The sequence below is a fragment of the Halichoerus grypus genome, chromosome 7 (genome assembly GCF_964656455.1).
Source record: "Halichoerus grypus chromosome 7, mHalGry1.hap1.1, whole genome shotgun sequence".
Classification (NCBI taxonomy): domain Eukaryota; kingdom Metazoa; phylum Chordata; class Mammalia; order Carnivora; family Phocidae; genus Halichoerus; species Halichoerus grypus.
The window spans coordinates 32,537,673-32,556,562 of NC_135718.1; the positions used below are offsets into that span (position 1 = coordinate 32,537,673).

The 18,890-nt window shown below is 41.2% G+C and overlaps 1 protein-coding gene across 5 annotated transcripts in view; it reads right to left on the reverse strand.

Annotated features, from left to right (window-relative positions):
• Positions 1-18,890, reverse strand: part of TBC1D12 (TBC1 domain family member 12) — a 121,707-nt gene that overhangs the window by 91,432 nt on the left and 11,385 nt on the right. Inside the window, exon 1 of one of the 5 annotated variants that reach the window (XM_036111717.2) lies at positions 5,220-6,401. The exons of 2 other annotated variants lie outside the window; for them this stretch is intronic. In XM_036111717.2, the coding sequence (XP_035967610.1) occupies positions 5,220-6,157 (938 nt within the window). In that variant the 5' untranslated portion in view covers positions 6,158-6,401. Of the gene's footprint in view, positions 1-5,219; positions 6,404-18,890 lie in introns of those variants that run through there. 2 more of the 5 variants (XM_078077345.1, XM_078077343.1) reach the window with 2 other exon arrangements.

The window sequence follows — 18,890 nt, forward strand, 5'->3', positions numbered from 1 at the left end:
AAAATTATCTTAGCCTCGGGGTCCCTGGGTAGCTCAGTCGGTTAAGCGTCTGACTCTTGATTTCAGCTCAGATCATGATCTCACAGTTGTGAGATTGAGCCCCATGTCAGCTCTGCGCTGGGCCTAGCACCTGCATAAGATTCTCTTTCCCTCTTCCACTGCCCACCCCCCCATTATCTTAAAATTATCTTAGTTTCAGAAAAATTGGAGTTCCCCAGTATTTTCTACCTGATTTATATTTAGATTATCACATTTCTAACCATCCACCCTAAAACCACAAATTTCTAAGGTAACATCCTTAAACCATAGCTGGATTTCAGTGGTTTAGCGTTTGTGTTTTAAGAAAACACTGGATAGAGTGGGGGAGGGGAGCAGGGAACAAATACAAAAGGCTCTTGAGCCATTAGCTCCTCAATCTAATAGGTAGCTTCACAACACTCTAAAATCTTAAAAAGAGCCTTATTTTTATTCTAGAGCAATGAATTACGTATTATTTTCAGCTTTTCTAAAAATTTCAAATATTTTAATTATATAAGTAATGTTAAAGGAGTTTCATTAGTGACATAGAAAAGAGTATTTTCACATATTTTTAATTTCTTGCAGTAACAAAAATGTAATATTTAGATCAAGATATTCCTTCATTCTCCTTACAAATAACTATCCCACACCTATATTAAATGCTTGATTTGGGGAGCTATAAAAATCTTTTAAAACTTATCAGAAATTTGATATTTTGCCTCTTCTTTATTGAAATGTTGAAAAAGAAATTTTTTGAGAAATAGGTTTTTATTTTAGTTGGTTGGGAGGAATACACGCTGTGCAACAAATAAGGGAGCCCTATCTGACAGAGGTCTATGATGGTTCAGTCAGGTGAATTATGATTTTGCCAACTAGTGTAAATTTTAAGTGGAAAAAGGAATGTGGTTGATTTTGTTGTTTCTGAGAACAATAAAGAAAAATTGCATGGGACGTCTGAGTGGTTCAGTCGGTTAAGTGTCTGACTCTTGATCTCAGCTCAGGTCTTGATCTCAGGGTGGTGAGTTCAAGTCCCACGTTGGGTGTGGAGCCTACATAATAAAATAAAAAATTTAAAAAAAAGAAAAGAAATCACTAAAAGAGCCTTTAGTCTTCCTTATTCTGCCTAACTGTAATAAAAGAGTTCTGTGAACTTTATAATCTTTTACCACAACATTTAGTAAGTTTCAGAAGTCAGTAATTATAGAAAAAGCTACATGGATCCGTATGTTTCATAATCTATGTCAATTCTCTTTTTAATACTTTCTTTTCTACCTTAGCTATGCCCTTTAAGGCCCCCATCATGATTCACATGAAGACTTTGTAAAAAAAAAAAAAAAATTATCAGCAACAGATACCTGTGTGTTTCTAAGTAACAGTACCTTGCCAGTGCAATCTAAACAAAACTCAAAAGTATTAATTGGCTTAAAAAAATACATCTGTAAAGAGTGTACCTATCCAAAAAATAAATCTTTCTAGTTTGAAAAAAATTAAGACATGAATTTGAAGGACCCATAAAAATAATTTAAATTTATTTTATTTTTGAAAGAGTAATAAACAGATCCTTAAAGAACAAAGGCTAGTCTGGAAACACAAGATTTTTTTTTTTTTTTAAGTTTTCATCTCCTTCTTCTTACTGCTAAGTTGGTGACAGTGGGGGTAGTGTACCCACCTAGTATTTTATTTTATTTTTTTAAGATTTACTTATTTATTTGAGAGAGAGAGAGAGAATACACGAGCAGTGGAGGGGCAGAGGGGGAGGGAGAGAATCTCAAGCAGACTCCCCAGTGAGCACGGAGCTGGATCTCACAATCCTGAGATCATGACCTGAGCAGAAACCAAGAGTACAAGCTCAAATGACTGAGCCACCTAGGCGCTCCCCACCTAGCATTTTAAAACATGTATGGACAGGAAAAGACCACGGATCTGAGGGAATATTACTTCTGGGGCTCCCAAGGTCAAGTCACCATTCACAGAGAGATGCCCATGTGAAGCTGAGGCAAGCCCCCAATAGGGAATGAACTAGAACTCACCTCATCTGCAAGAGAAGGAAAGTAGGAGATGGAGAGCAATCCCATCCTCGACCAAATTCCTTTAGCTCCTACAGAATTTCTACCCTACTCAATGAAGCTTCTGTCAATGATGTGTCTTAACTGAAGATAACTTTGTAGTAATAGATAAACCATTGTAAAATGTTCCCCTCTCTTAAGTTAAAACAAACATGAAACTATTCCTTAAAAGTATTTCTGTTACAGATTTTTGCCAGGTTAAGATAGAGAAAGGAAGTAGAAAGAAGGGAAAGATGGAGGATAATCAGGTGGGAGAGAAAAAAGCCACAGGTGATTATAAATTGTGATCGAATGTTAACCTGGTCTGAAAATCAGGAATCCTGGTTTCTAATTCCAGCTCTGCCATCAGCTACCTAAAATACCTCATGTAGACAGTGAATTTCCTCATCAAAAAATGAAGTGGCAGTAGGTAGCAGTTGCACCCAAGAAGGAGAATACATCCTAGAACAAGATATCCCCAAAGGGATTCCTCATCTGGAGCTTCAGAGTTAAGAATGACAATTGTAGGGGCGCCTGGGTGGCTCAGTCGGTTAAGCGGCTGCCTTCGGCTCAGGTCATGATGCCAGGGTCCTGGGATCGAGCCCCACATCGGGCTCCCTGCTAGGCAGGAAGCCTGCTTCTCCCTCTCCCACTCCCCCTGCTTGTGTTCCCTCTCTGGCTGTGTCTCTCTCTGTCAAATAAATAAATAAAATCTTTAAAAAAAAAAAAAAAAAAAGAATGACAATTGTACACACAAAGGGAAAAGAAAAAAAACAAAAAAACCCCTCATAGGTTGTCAAGGCAAAGGAAATTTCTGACCATTCTGCCCAGGGATGGGAGATTTCTTCAAAATTACTTGGGGTACCTGGGTGGCTCAGTCAGTTGATCTCTTGATCTCAGCTCAGGTCTTGATCTCAGGGTCATGAGTTCAAACCCCGAACTGGCTTACTAACAAAAAAACCAAAATTACACTACCTAGAGAATAGTGAAGAGGAAGAGTCTATAAAAGTTGCCAATTCAACACAAACTGAGCAAGGTTCTCAATACCACCGCTAGATACTATAGACTCAGAGATGAATATCATAGTCTCTGCTTTTAAGGTGTTCTGAATCCAGTTAAGGTTGTGGTTAAATGCTAAAAGAAAAATTGTGCCCCTGTGCCCTTTCCCAAGTATGTTATACAAAGAAGCAATTGACACCTAGAATCTTGACATTCAGATGTCAATTAAAAAATGAGGCTTAGAGAAATTAACTTCTGGTACCTGTTTTCTGACTTGAAATCGAGTGCTCTGATACACATGATTAATGTGGCTATATGAATTTCAGCTAGTTATATTAACTGAAATCCTATTAGTCTACAGATTAAGAAAAAAATTTTAATTATATCAAAATTCCTCCCTACTGTTAATATGAAAACCTCATAATAGATTTGCTTTGCTATTGTTCATAATTTGCAATGCATAAAAATGTATCTGTCTTCAAACTTAATACCTACTAGCCTGCACTCCACTGTCCAAATCATCTCTATTCCCAATGGTGGCACAAGCAGGTATTCTGGGTACACTGACTGAATTAGCAATCTCCAAAGCCCCTTCCAGGTCTAAAATTGCCTGACACCTGACATCAAAACATGACCAAAAAACACCCAAAGTTCACAAATGTATAAACTTAGCTCACCTTGCAAGCTTTTAAAATATTGCCACTATAGGGGCGCCTGGGTGGCTCACATGGTTAGGTGTCTGCCTTGGGCTCAGGTCATGATCCCAGGGTCCTGGGATGGAGCCCCACATTGGGCTCCTGGCTCAGCGGGGATCCTGCTTCTCCCTCTCCCTCAGCCTCTCCCCCTGCTCATGCTCTGTGTCTCAAATGAATCAATAAAAAAATCTTTAAAAAAAAAATATTGCCACTCTAAGCTTTAAATATATTTTTGTATATTTTTGCAACTATAGGCACAAATACAGATCTCACTACTATATATTCTGTCCCACCAGTAACACAAGATTAGGATTTCCCAATCTTGATGTAAACAACTTTATAAATTTTTGTAAATTCATACAAGGGAAAATAAGCGATAATAAAATAGAAAAAGAAATAATTACAATCAGAAAACTGTGACTGTGTCTACAAAAATGCACACAGATTGTATAATCCTCTAAAACTGGAGCTGCATAATTTGTTTCTTTCGTTTCTATCAAGACCCCTGAAAAGGAAACAAAAACACAGGAGAACTCTGAAAAGGAGAGTTTACAAGTTGGGAATACTCTCCTATTTGCCTAGAGATTAAAGGAAAAAAAAAAAGCGTATCAAGCAAGATCTGACTCCGGGAAAATTGACATTTCATTAATGTGCAACAGGATGAGCATTTTATCCCTATCAAACCCTTTTCCAAAATCTGCAATGTCCAGCACCATAACTTGATTTCAAGAATGGCAGGTCAAAACACAAATACAATGGCACCAAAAATTTAAAAGTTGCTGAAAAAAGTGTAGGCCTATTTGGAAGAAGTAGAGAAGAGGGATTTTCTAGATAAAGCGCCATAGTAATTTGGCTTTAAGGGCTGGGATCAAATTCTAAACTCGAAACTGACTGCATTTTAATAAAGGCCATTGAAACAGTTAAACACTATGAAACACAATCACTTCTAATTTCAAGAATTCCCAAGCCACTTGAATGGCTTTAGACTCCACACAAATAATCATCTCTGCAAAATGACTTCTCTTTCTCTTTCACAACCACACCCGTACACACATAGCGCCGCGCCCACCCCCACTCCCCACCCCTAATCCTCGTAGTACAGTAAAAATAAACTGAGAACCGAGCAGGTTGTCTGCTTTTCCGGAGGAGGCAAAACTGCAGCTGTGGCATGAGCACACTGCCAGGACCTGAATACACGGAAACCAGGTGTGAATAGCAGGTATAGCCTCCAGCCCACAGGGGAACAGAAAGATTCGCTCCCCACAAAGTTGGCAACTTCTCCTACAGGCAACACAATGCTGACCCAGTTCCTCTTCCCCCGGTGACAAATCAAAGCTAAGTCCTGACGCCAGCAAAGAGCCCGCACGGAGGCGGTCCGCAAGCCGCTCTCGGCCAGCGCCCGGCCTCAACCTCCGCCCCGGCCCCGAGCCCGCCCCGAGCCCCGGCGCAGCGGGCGCTGTACCTGGCGAAAAAGTCGGCGAAACCGCCGCTCCGTCGAGCCCGGGCCGAGGTCCCCGCGGCGCCCTGCTCCGTGGCGGGCGCGGGCACCGGCGGCCCGGCGGCGGGCAGGTGGTCGCGGCTCACCTCGAACGTGTTCCGAGAGTTCACCTGAACGTCCGAGACGCCAGGGCGCGGCTCAGCGCCGGCGTCCCCGCTAGTCCTCTCGGCCGAGGCGGCGGCGGACGCGCCCTCCTCGGGACCCCCAGCGCCGTCTCCCGGCCGCTCCAAGTCTTCGCTGCTGCTGCCGTCGCTGGCCGGGCTGCCCTCCGAGCCGCTGCCCGCGCCCTGGGGCTTGTCAGAGTCCGCCGCTGCTAGGCAGCAGCTCCGCAGCGGGTCTTCGAGCGGCGCGGCCCAGTCGGACGGGCTGCCCGCGCCGTCCGCGCCCTCGTCGCCAGGCCCCTCCGGGCGGAGGCGGCGATGGCGCGGATCCCGGCCGCCCGCGCAGGCCAGCCCGCGAGCCTCCTCCAGGTCCCGACAGTCCTGGCCCGGCAGAAAGCCCGAGTCCCCGTTGGTCATGCCTCTGTGCCGCGGAGCGCGGGCATCCGCCACCTCCGCGTCTCGGTGCTTGGAGCCCGAGTCCCGCGGGCAGGCGTCCGAGCGCGGAGCTGCCGGGAGCGGCGGGGCGCGGGGCTGGCCAGCCGGGAGTGGACAGTAGCACAGCCCCGGCTCCAGCTGTCCCCCGGCCGCCGCGAGGTAGCGCCGAAGGAGCTGCTGAGGCGGCGTCTCCTTCTCCTCTTCCTCCTCCTCCTCCGCCGGCGGCTCCACCGCGCCGACGCCTCCGCCAAAACCGCCTGTGGCCCGGATCATCTTCCCGTCCTGGCCCACGGGCTCCGGCGCCGGCACCGGGAGCAACTTGGGGTTTCTTCCCGAGCAGGCTCCGGCATCCTCCGGACCCACCATCTAGGGCCGGGTGAGTGCCGCCCGAGGAGGCGACGGAAGAGTCCCCGGCACAGGCTCGGCCCGGGAATAACCCTAAGGGCTGGGGCCGCGGCGGCCACCGCCGCAACCTTCCCAGACCCACCCCTCCCACCCGGGGCTCCGGGCAGTTGCGGGAGGGCGGGCACGCGCCGTACTTCGCGCACGCGCAAACACCGGCCCGGTCAAACCGCGACCTGGAGATTCCGCGAACCATAGAGATAGTAGCTAGAGAGGCCGCTCCCTGACACTCCGGCGGCCAATCTGGGATCAGCCATCTGGATGATGGAGGCTGGTTGGCTCACTCCGAGCGTGACAATCCTTACAGAGGCACGGGTTTGCCTCTCTTAGCAAAAATTCACTTGACGTACTTAATTTATGGGAGTAGAATACAGGATATTAGATATAAGTCCTTCCAGCTCCAACTGGTCACCGATGGACTTCACGCTTTTTCATGAATCTTCTCTACCGCCATTGCCACAATCTAGAGCTTCGTCGCTTCATGTCAACACCCTCCCTTCTCCACTTTATCTTCCACGATACTACCAAAGGAATCTTTCTTTTTTTTTTTTTTTTTAAAGATTTTATTTATTTGACAGAGAGAGACACAGCGAGAGAGGGAACACAAGCAGGGGGAGTGGGAGAGGGAGAAGCAGGCTTCCCGCGGAGCAGGGAGCCCGATGCGGGGCTCGATCGCAGGACCCTGGGATCACGACCTGAGCGGAAGGCAGACGCTTAACGACTGAGCCACCCAGGTGCCCCCAAAGGAATTTTTCTTATCTAGCACCACGTTTCATCATATCACTTTTCTTAAAAATTTCCATCATCACTCAAGGAGGGAAAGGAAGTGGAGTCAGGCGGAGAAGCGCTGTTGAAATAATTCAAGAACCCTGTGATAATGGATTGAAATGGGGTGATAGCCACTGAGTAGAAATGAAAGGCGTTTAAAGAAGAAATCGCAAGACGTTCTAACATATAAGAGGAAGAGGGAGGAACCAGCAATTTCTACAAAACTCTTGCTACTGAAACTAATGTGGTTTGAAGAAATGGGATTTGGATTAGAAAAAAAAACTTGATTAATAGAGGAAATATATCTGGTAAAGTAAAAGACTGGGACTATCCAGGATATAGTTAGAGATCTAAAACTTGGGTTAGGGCTTCGGTTTGGAGACTCGGATTGAAGAGTCATTTGCATATTGTAACAAGGTGAGTCATTAGTGACTTCTGGGAAGAAAGAATAAAGATGGAGGTGGGGCTGAGACTCAAAGGTGTTATTATTTCAAGATGGGCAAAGAAGTTGTATTGCAAAGGATTAAAGAGGAATTAGCTGTAGATAAAATGAAGGGGAAAATATTGGCCACTCGTTCTAGAGGTATGTCAATGAAAAGAGAAGAAATAGGAGAATGGGGTAGTAATGAGAGGAAGCAGCATTGCCAAGCCTTTATATTTTTTTTCTTACATGTGCAAGAAGGAATATAACCTATATATGAGTAACAGTAAAATATGTAAATAAGGGCGCCTGGGTGGCTCAGTCGTTAAGCGTCTGCCCTCGGCTCAGGTCATGATCCCAGTGTCCCGGGATGGAGCCCTGCATCGGACTCCTTGCTCTGCGGGAAGCCTGCTTCTCCCTCTCCCACTCCCCCTGCTTGTGTTCCCTCTCTCGCTGTGTCTCTGTCAAGTAAATAAATAAAATCTTTTTTAAAAATGTAAATAAAATGGACACCCATGTACCCAGCACCCAGTTTAAGAAACATCAAATGTCTTTTACAATGAGCATTATCTGAAGGCCTTAAGGAAGGAGTGTCAAAGGCACAGTTAGCAATATATTTATTGCCAAGATTTTTCAGAAGAACAAATGACTTCCAGGACACAGGTGGAAAAATTAATATAGGAAGAGAGAAAATATTTGTAAATCATATATCTGATTAAGAGTCTAGTATCCAGAATATATAAAGAACTCTTACAACTTAACAAGACAACCCAATTTTAAAGGACTTAAACAGACATTTCTCCAAAGAATATATGTTAATAGCTATTAATAAGCATATGAAGTAATGCTCAATATCAAAACCAAATGACATGGCACTCAAACTGACTAGAATGCCTATATTCAAAAAAGTGGAAAGTTAAGTGTTTTAGAGGATGTGGAAAAACTACAACCCTCAAACATTGCTAGTAGAAATGTAAATGGTATGGTTGCTATAGAAAATGTTTGGTGGTTCCTCAATGAAGTTAAACATTCAATTACCTTATGACCCAGAAATTCCACTCCTAGATATGTACCCAAAAGAATTGAAAACAGATGTTCACACAAAAACTTAATGAATAACACATGAATATTCATAGCAGCACAATTAAAAACCAAAAGATAGAGACAACCCAAATGCCCATCAACAGAGGAATGAATAAACAGAATGTGACATTTATACAATGGACTATTATTCAGCCATAAAAAGAAATGAAGTACTGATATATAAAGTAGACGAATCTCAAAAACATTATGCTAAGTGGAAGAAACCAGACACAAAAGGTCCACATTGTATAATTTCGTTTGTATGAACTCTCCAGAATAGCTAAATCCATTGAGAAAGAAAACAGATTGGTGATAGCCAATGAGGGGGGTGGGTAGGAGAGAAACAGGGACAGACTACCTGATGGATATGTGGTGATGAAAATGTTTTGCAACTAGATACAGGTGGTGGTTGCATGACATGGCGAATGCACTAAATAGCACTGAATTCTACATTTTTTTAATTGTACATGTTTAAATAGCTGTATTTTATGTAAATTTTCACCTCAATAAAAGAAATTTAAGTTAATTTAGAAGATACCTAGACATAAGTATAGTTATATGATGGTAAAGATGAGGATGGCTGAAAGAGACTAATCACAATCTTGTTTCATTTCAACTTTTTTTCTTTCCTAACTTTCCTAACTTCCTAATTTTTCAAACCTTTTCTTTTTTTTCTTAAAGATTTTATTTACTTGAGAGAGAGCACGAGCGAGAGAGCAGAAGCAGAAGGAGCAGCAGAGAGAGAGGGAGAAGCAAGGGTCGATCCCAGAACCTTATGACCTTGAGCTGAAGGCAGTTGCTTAACCGACTGAGCCACCCAGGCACCCCTTTCAAACCTTTTCTAACTAACTTGTTGACTTACTCCTTTCTACGTATTGCTCTACTTCTCCCTCTATGAAATCATACTACAGTATTTTAAACTCCAATTTCTCTAAATGGTTTATTTAGTTCATCTCCTTCCTCTCCCCTTGTCAATAGCAACAAAAGTTTTATGAATAATAATAGCCCATAGCTACTGTTTTCTCAGTAAAGACTTCAAAACTGAAACACATTTGTATTTTGTAACTTTGTCTACAATAATATGTATTCCATAATATATTATTTTAGGCATTCTTCTTGGTTAGTCGTTATATTTTCCACTTTCTTTTTCTTTTTTTTTTAAGATTTTATTTATTTATTTAATTGACAGAGAGAGAGAGTGAGAGAGAGAGACAGTGTGAGAGGGAACACAAGCAGGGGGAGTGGGAGAGGAAGAAGCAGGCTTCCAGCTGAGCAGGGAGCCCAATGTGGGGCTCGATCCCAGGACCCTGGGATCATGACCTGAGCCGAAGGCAGTCGCTTAACCAACTGAGCCACCCAGGCGCCCCATATTTTCCACTTTCAACAGTAAAAGTTTCTGTGTTACCTGGTAAGTAATATCATATGCCATCTTACAAATTTTTTAAAAATCTACTTTCAAGGTGTAGCATATCCTTTTTTTTTTTTTTTGTGGTCCTTAAGAGTTTGACATTAAAAACTTTTTTTTTTTTTTAGTTTTACTTATTTAAGTAATCTCTACACCCCACCTGGGACTTGATCTCATTACTCCAAGATCAAGAGTCATGTGCTCTTCCAACTGAGCCAGCCAGGTCCCCCAACATTAAAACTTTTGATACCATATTATATTACCACAACTGTAGGCATAAATAAAATATCCTGGTACATTCCTATAAATCAGGTGAAACTATTATCATGATAAAAGATATTCTTTTTTTTAATTTTTTAAATTTAAATTCAATTAACATTTAGTATATTATTAGTTTCAGAGGTAGAGTTCAGTGATTCGTCTTTTTTTTTTTTTTAAGTTTTATTTATTTATTTGAGAGAGAGAGAGAGCACAAGTAGGGGGGAGCAGCAGAGGGGGAGGGAGAAGCAGACACCCTGCTGAGCAGGGAGTCAGATGTGGGGCTCGATCCCAGGATCCTGAGATCATGACCTGGGCAGATGCTTAACTGACTGAGCCATCCAGGTGCCCCTGATTCATCAGTCTTATATAACCTCCAGTGCTCATTACATCACATGCCCTCCTTAATGTCCATCACCCAGTTACCCTGTCCCCCCATTCCCTCCCCTCCAGCAACCCTCACTTTGTTTCCTATGATTAAGAGTCTCTTATGGTTTGTCTCCCTCTCTGATTTCGTCTTGTTTTATTTTTTCCTCCCTTCCCCTATGATCCTCTGTTTTGTTTCTTAATTTCCACATATGAGTGAAGTCTTACAATAATTGTCTTTCTCTGTCTGACTTATTTCACTTAGCATAATACCTTCTATTTCCATCCACGTCATTGCAAATGGCAAGATTTCTTTTTTGATGGCTGAGTAATATTCCACTGCATAAAAATATACCACATCTTCTTTATCCATTCATCTTCTGATGGACATCTGGGCTCTTTCCATAGTTTGGCTATTGTGGACATTAATGCTATAAACATTGGGGTGCAGGTGCCCCTTCAGATCACTACATTTGTATCTTTGGGGTAAATACCTAGTAGTGTAATTGCTGGGTCATAGGGTAGCTCTATTTTCAACTTTTTGAGGACCCTCCATACTGTTTTCCAGAGTGGCTGCACCAACTTGCATTCCCACCAACAACGTAAGAGGGTTCTCCTGAGAAAGGATATTCTTAATCTCTCTGTTATAAAATATGAATTAACAGTTAAAATATGGAAAACTATGAGTATACTTTGGATTCTTACATTTGCTAAGAAAATTTGACTTTAATAGAAATTCTCAAAATACATACAATTTGTCATATTCTACCTGTATGATCCTCCCCTCACTATTGAACAGTAAATATGGTCCCATTATCCCATAATATTATTTTGCCAAAATTGTACTCAAGGAGAGTACAAAGGCCTCAAAAAAAAGGCCTCAAAACTCTTTATATCTTTCTTTAATCCTCAACCTTTTTCTTATGTACTGGATTTCCAAAAAGCTTTCAAACATGCTTTAACTTCTATTATGTTAAATCACCACTATCACCACCCACATACTCTTAGAGCAATGTTTCTCAAACTCACCTGCACATTAGTAACATTTAGGAAATTTTAAAAATGCTTATGTCTGGGCACCACCCGAGACCAATTAAGTCAATATCTCTGGAAGAGGAGCCTTACACTGATATTAAAAGCTATTCAAGTAATTCTAATTTACAACCAACGTTGAGAAATACTGGCTTATAGCTACAACCTTATCTCTCTGCTTCCCTGAGCAAGCAAGCTTCTTTAAAAAGCTGTTTACACATTGTGCACACTTAGATGTGATACCATGAAAAAGACACAGTGTGGCTGAGAATGTATAAGCTCAACCTAATCACACAAAAATCATCAAATTTAAAATGAAGAAAATTCTATTTAAAAAAGGAAATGGGGGATTCTTATTCTTCAAAAAAATGCCAGTATCATGAAAGACAAAGAAAAGCTGTGGACATAGTTGAGATGAAAGAAGATTAAAACAAAATGACAATTATATGTAATACCTGCCCGTAAACTTGACTTTGTACTCAGTAGACAAAAGAAAACAGTCTACAAAGGACACACTACATCAACCAACACAATTGTCATATGTACAGTGGGTTAAATAAAGGTGTCAATGTAAATATTGATAGTTACAATTATAATTGATATTTACAATTTATAATTGCTATATCAGTTCTGTAAGAAAATATTTCTATTCTTAGGAAAGATGCAGTGGAGTATTTAGGATAAGGGCCATGATATATGTAATTTACCCTCAAAAAATTCAGAAAAAAAATTATTCATGCATACACACACAGGGCTCGTGACAAAGTGAAATGGGATAAAATGTTAGCAGTAGAGAAATCCGGGAAAGATATATGAGTATTCTTTGTGTTATTTTTATGTTTGCAACTTTTTCTTTGTTTTTAAGATTTTATTTATTTGAGAGAGTAAGTGAGAGAGAGAGAGAGAGAGAGAGAGAAAGAGCGGGGGGGGGGTAGAGGGAGAGCTGAGCAGGGAGCCCAATGTGGGGGCTTAATCCAGGACCCTGAAATCATGAGCTGAGCTGAAGGCAGATGCTTAACTGAGCCACCCAGGTGCCCCTATGTTTGCAACTTTTTCTAAGTTTAAGGTCATTTCCAAAAAATGTTTTAAAGATGTCTCCATTTCCTCACCTCCCATTTACTCTGTTCTAGCTTCTGTACACTATTCTTTTCTCTCATTAATGACTTTCTTATTCTTGATTGAGTAGAAAGTTTTAAGTCTCCATCTTGCTTGATCTTTCAACAGCATTTATACTGTTGATCACTCCTTCCATGTTGAAACACTCCTTTCTCTAGCTTTTAACTTTTTTTTTTTTTTTAAAGATTTTATTTATTTATTTGAGAGAGAGAGAATGAGAGACAGAGAGCACGAGAGGGAAGAGGGCAGAGGGAGAAGCAGACCCCCTGCCGAGCAGGGAGCCCGATGTGGGACTCGATCCCGGGACTCCGGGATCATGACCTGAGCCGAAGGCAGTCGCTTAACCGACTGAGCCACCCAGGCGCCCTAGCTTTTAACTTTTTAAAAGAAATACTTTTTGGGCGCCTGGGTGGCTCAGTCGGTTAAGCATCTGCCTTCGGCTCAGGTCATGATCCCAGAGTCCTGGGATCGTGTCCCGCATTGGGCTCCCTGCTCAGCAGGGAGCCTGCTTCTCCCTCTTCCTCTGCCACTCCGCCCCCCACTTGTGCTCTCTTGCTCTCAAATAAATAAATAAAATCTTTAAAAAAAAAAATAAAAGAGGGCGCCTGGGTGGCTCAGTTGGTTAAGCGACTGCCTTCGGCTCAGGTCATGATCCTGGAGTCCCAGGATCGAGTCCCGCATCGGGCTCCCTGCTCGGCAGGGAGTCTGCTTCTCCCTCTGACCCTCCCCCCCTCATGCTCTCTCTCTCTCATTCTCTCTCTCAAATAAATAAATAAAATCTTTAAAAAAAATAAATAAAAGAAACACTTTTTCCTTAAGGTAGTTTTCATTACTCTATTGTTGCCATAGTCTCTGTTTTCCTCTTACCTTTTTGACCACCTTGTCTCAGTTTCTTCCTGGGAAGGCAGGATTTCTTCCTCTTTAATGAAATTTCTTAACAGAATAAGTCTGAAGCCTCTTCTCTTCTCACTCAACCCTCTGTACTCCAGGCAATCTCATTAATTCTCATGATTTAGATGATCATCTATAAACTGATGACTAGAATTTAACGTACCGCTCCTACATTACAATCCAAATATATGACATTTCCATACAGATATTTCTAGGCATCATAAACATAACATGACTAAAATGAGTCTCTCCTGGTTTTCTTCCATTGTTTTCTATCTTTTTATGTACCACCACCATCCACTCAGTCACTCTAGATCTGACATGCTGTCTACCCAACATTTCTGCTTGCTGGGGTCAAAGCCACCTAAAACCTAATATGTACAAGACTAAATTCATAATCGCCTCCTTTAAATCTATTCTTATTATAATAATCTATATCTTACTGAATAACAGTACTGTACATCTAGTTGCACAAACCTATAATCCAAGAGTCATCCTTGATACTTCTCTCTTTCTTATCCCCTTAGCCAAGTATAGTGGGTTCAACTGTGTCCTCCCAAGAGATATGTCCAGGTCCTAACCCCTAGTACCTGTGAATGTGACTATTTAAAAAAGGATCTTTGCAGATGTAATTAAGGTAAGGCTCTTAACATGAGATCATCCTAGATTAGACTTCTCCCTCTCCTCATAGAGCTAATAAATAGATATGATAGGTGTCCTTTAAAAAGACAGAAAAAAAAAAGACACATAGAGACATGGGGAAGAAGGCCATGTGAAGATGGAGGTAGAGATTGGAGTGACATGTCTACCAGCCAAGGAACACAAAGAATTACTTACAGCTAGGGGCACCTGGGTAGTTCAGTGGGTTGAGCGTCCAACTCTTGATTTTGGCTCAGGATCATGGGATCAAGCCCTGCCTCAGGCTCCATGCTCAGCAGGGAGTCGCTTGAGATTCCCTCCCCACTGTGTGCGCTCTCTCTCTAATAAATAAGTAAATAAATTTAAAAAAAAAAAAAAAAGGAATTGCTAACAGCTACCATAAGTTAGGAGAGTAGTATGAAGTGAATTCTCCCTCAGAGCCTTCAGAAAAAATCAATCCTGCCAACACCTTGATTTCATATTTCTGGTCTGCAGAACTGTGACAGAATAAATTTCTGTTGTTTTAAGCTACCTAAGTTTTGGTAATTTGTTATCACAGCCCTAGGAAGCTAATACACAAAGAAGTTACTGAAGTCTGTCTTTTTTATCTCCTACGTGTCTTGTATTTTTTATATAAAATGTTTTTATTGTTCTTTTTAAAAATATAATACGGTGTTATCAACTGTAGTCATCGTTTGGTTTATGTTAGATCCTCTGAATTTGGATAGCTGAAAGATCCTTACACACTTTCAGCTATAATATGAATAAAGTCTGAGGATCTAATGTAAATATCTTTTAAATTTATTCACTTCACACTATATCCACCTACCCGGACTAAATTGCCATCATCTTTTCCTGGGTGACAGAATTAACCTCCAGCTGGTCTCCCCACATTCATTTGGGGGCACATCCAAACAATTCTCCATGGCTGCAGCCAAAGTACTTTTTTATGAACACAAATCTGATCATGTCACTGCCCTGCTTTTTTAGTGAACATCATGTTAACCTTTCAACCTTTTATTTATTTTTTAAAAAATATTTTATTTATTTATTTGACAGAGAGACACAGCAAGAGAGGGGACACAAGCAGGGGCAGAGGGAGAGGGAGAACCAGACTCCCTGCTGAGCAAGGAGCCCAATGCGGGGCTCAATCCCAGGACCCCGGGATCATGACCTGAGCCGAAGGCAGACGCTTAACGACTGAGCCACCCAGGCGACCCCCTTTCGACCTTTTAAAATAAACGTTTCTTCCTCAGTTTTCATTGCCCTATTGTCTCCATTTTTTTTTTCTCCTACATTTTTGGCTATATTTTTCTGAGTATACTTAGGGAGGGTTCTTCTTTCTTAATCTAAATGTAATGGCTTCCTATTCTCTTAAGACCAAAGACAAACTCTTTTCTCATGACCTACAAAGCTCTTCACAGTCTATGTACCTATCTAGCCTCCTCTCTCTCTTCTCTCCCCAAAATCCCTGGGCTTTAGTCATACTGATCTTCTTTTCATCCCAGCTACTACAAAACTTCTTCTGCAAGCTCATATATCTAGGATGTTCTGCATAATGACCTGGGATTTTTGTTATACTAACTTTTATCTGTCTCTCCAGCCTCATTTCTCATTTCTCTTCTCCCCACTCATCATGTTTCAGACACATTGCTCTTTTCTCTGTTTCCAAAATTATGTGCAAAGCCCCCTCTCCCTAAGGGTCTTCATGTATGTTGGTCCCCCTGCTAGAGAGGTCTCTTCTCCACCTTGATGACCTGGGCTAACTCCTACTCTTTCTTCAGGACTCAGTTTGTCTGTCTGTCTATTATTTTTTAAATAGGTTCCACACCCAGCATGAGTCTAACGTGGGGCCTGAACTCACGACCCTGAGATCAAGAGTTGGCTACTTAACTGACTGAGCCACCCAGGTGCCCCCAGGATTCAGTTTTAATGTTACCTCCCCAGAGAACTCTTCTCTGACTTTCCCTCTAATTGATTAGACTTGAGTTATATGCTTTCAAAGCACCTTTTTTCTTTGTAGCCACTGTCAACAGCTCCAATCTTATAGCATTTTGGACTGGCATTTGTATACACACACATAAATAAATAAATTTTTTTTCTTTTTTAAAGATTTTTTTTTTTTTAATTTGACAGAGAGAGACACAGCGAGAGGGAACACAAGCAGGGGGAGTGGGAGAGGGGGAGAAGCAGTCTTCCCGCGGAGCAGGGAGCCCAATGCGGGGCTCCATCCCAGGACCCTGGGATCATGACCTGAGCCAAAGGCAGACACTTAACTACTGAGCCACCCAGGCGCCCCGATAAATAAAATCTTTTTAAAAAAAATACATATCTAGTACCCAGGAAATTCCCAACTCAATAGATTAAGCATATCTATAATCCTCAAGGCCATTGTTCAGAAACTGCCTGAGGCTGATTCCTATTTATACTCTTCAATGCATACAATTTCATCTTCATGGATAAATGTTTAACCTAAAGATGGCTTGTGTTGTATGAGTAGGCACTAGTGAGATCTAAAATAACCATAGGTTATCCTTACTATATACTGATCTGAAAGCTTTGATGAGCTTATGAGGTTTGATGATAAACTGATTAAACAAAAATGTGGTCAATATGTTCAACTGGAAATCCACTGAGAAGACTCAGAATAAATTTGATATCAAAATCTAAAAGAAAGTTCTGTAAAGCAATGGTCATGAACAACCTTCTATGGGACCATGTGACTTGGATTGGCACTGAAATCATCTTCAATGTCCACAAATGGTTTAAATTCCATGCATGCCTGGTAAAGCCTCAGCTGGTAACAGGGGGTGAGTAAGTCTAAGATTGTGGATTATAGCTAGATAACAAGTATTGAAAGGATGTTTATTACAGATTAACTCAGCAGGATAAGTTATGTGTGGGAAATAAATGATAGTAAAATCACAAAGCAGCTGCTGTTTGGTAAGCCACACAGGGACAGCCACAAACCAAGAGACAGATGAAATGCTTTAGAAATGCACACTGATCTTCTGGAAAAGCAAACTGATGGCACATAATAAGAGGCACTGTAATCCTACTCCTGGGAATCTATCATAAGGAAAATCATTCAAAAGAATAAAATAAAAGCTATACAAAGATGCTTATAGCAACATATTTAATAGTTAAAAATTAAAAATCACTGAAATTGTCGGGGTGCCTAGGTGGCTCAGTTAGTTAAGCGTCTGCCTTCGGCCCAGGTCATGGTCTCAGGGTCCTGGGATTGAGCCCCCACGTCTGGCTCCCTGCTCATCGGGGAGCCTGCTTCTCCCTCTCCCTCTGCCCCTCCCCCTGCTTGTGCTCTCTCTCGCTCTCTCTCAAATAAATAAATAAAATCTTTAAAAAGAATTACTGAAATTGTCAATAATACAGGAAGTGTAGGAAAATCTAGTATATCAGTGAAATAGGCAGATGATTAAAATGATAAAAATGCAGAAATATGGATAAATTTTACAAAGTAATATTAAATAAAAGGTAGAGATATACAATTACATATCATAATGACAGTGATGTATAAAACTGCATTTCTAGCTTGATAAGGCCACAAAGGATAGACATGAAAGAAGACTAATGGAGGTTTTTTAAAATTTTTATACCTTCCTTTTTATGAAATTTAAAAAATTGATTCAGTGGTAACCCTCTACAAGAATGCTCTTGAAATTGTTTCCATATACATGCCATAGCTATGAGTTATGACAAAACAAGAGTTGCAAATATTTTTTATGCTACAGGAGGGCATTCAGTTACATTTGGAAGAAAAATCATCTATAAGCATTTATTGAGGGGCATCTGGTTAAGTGGCTCAGTCTGTTGGGACTCATGATTTCTGCTTCGGTCATGATCTCGGGGGCATGAGATCAAGACCTGCATTAGCAGGACGTATGCTTGAAGTTCTGCTTCAGATTCTGCTTGAGATTCCCTCTGCCCCTCCTCTCTCTCTCTCCCCCTCATAAAGAGGAGAGCTTTTAAAAAAAAGCTATTGACATGGTGAGGGACTCATGATTTCTGCTTGGGTCATGATCTCGGGGGCATGAGATCAAGACCTGCATTAGCAGGAAGTATGCTTGAAGTTCTGCTTCAGATTCTGCTTGAGATTCCCTCTGCCCCTCCTCTCTCTCTCTCCCCCTCATAAAGAGGAGAGCTTTAAAAAAAAAGCTATTGACAGACTCACAAAAACAGTGACAGGTTCTGCAAATAGTTGCTACTGCTATAATCAAATGAGAGTTTTTGCATAAATTCGGCATAAGGAGGACTAAATTTGTCAAGTGTTAGTATTTTCAGAAATGTTTGGGGCCAGACTTGGAGCAGATTAAATATTTCCCTTTATATTTCAATGATGTCTTTATTTTTATTACCAAAGTATAATAGGAAGCCATTTTATAATAGAAAAGAATATAGAAAACCAATTTTTAGGTATTTTTAAGCTATTCTTAACGATTTCAAATTACCTTTCTTTGACTAGTAATGAAGCTGAACCTGTCCCACACCTCACCCCTCTCCCATATTACTTAGCCATTTACATTGCTTTCTTTTTTTTTTTTTTGAGACTAAGTCAAAAATTTATTTGGTCCAACCTATTTCCAGTCCACTTTAGTGACTAGATAATCCTAAGAAATATTTGTGAATTGAAAGGGGACCATGGAGAAGTGTATAAATTATGAGCTGAAAGATAATCTTACAGTGCTTTATTTATTTATTTT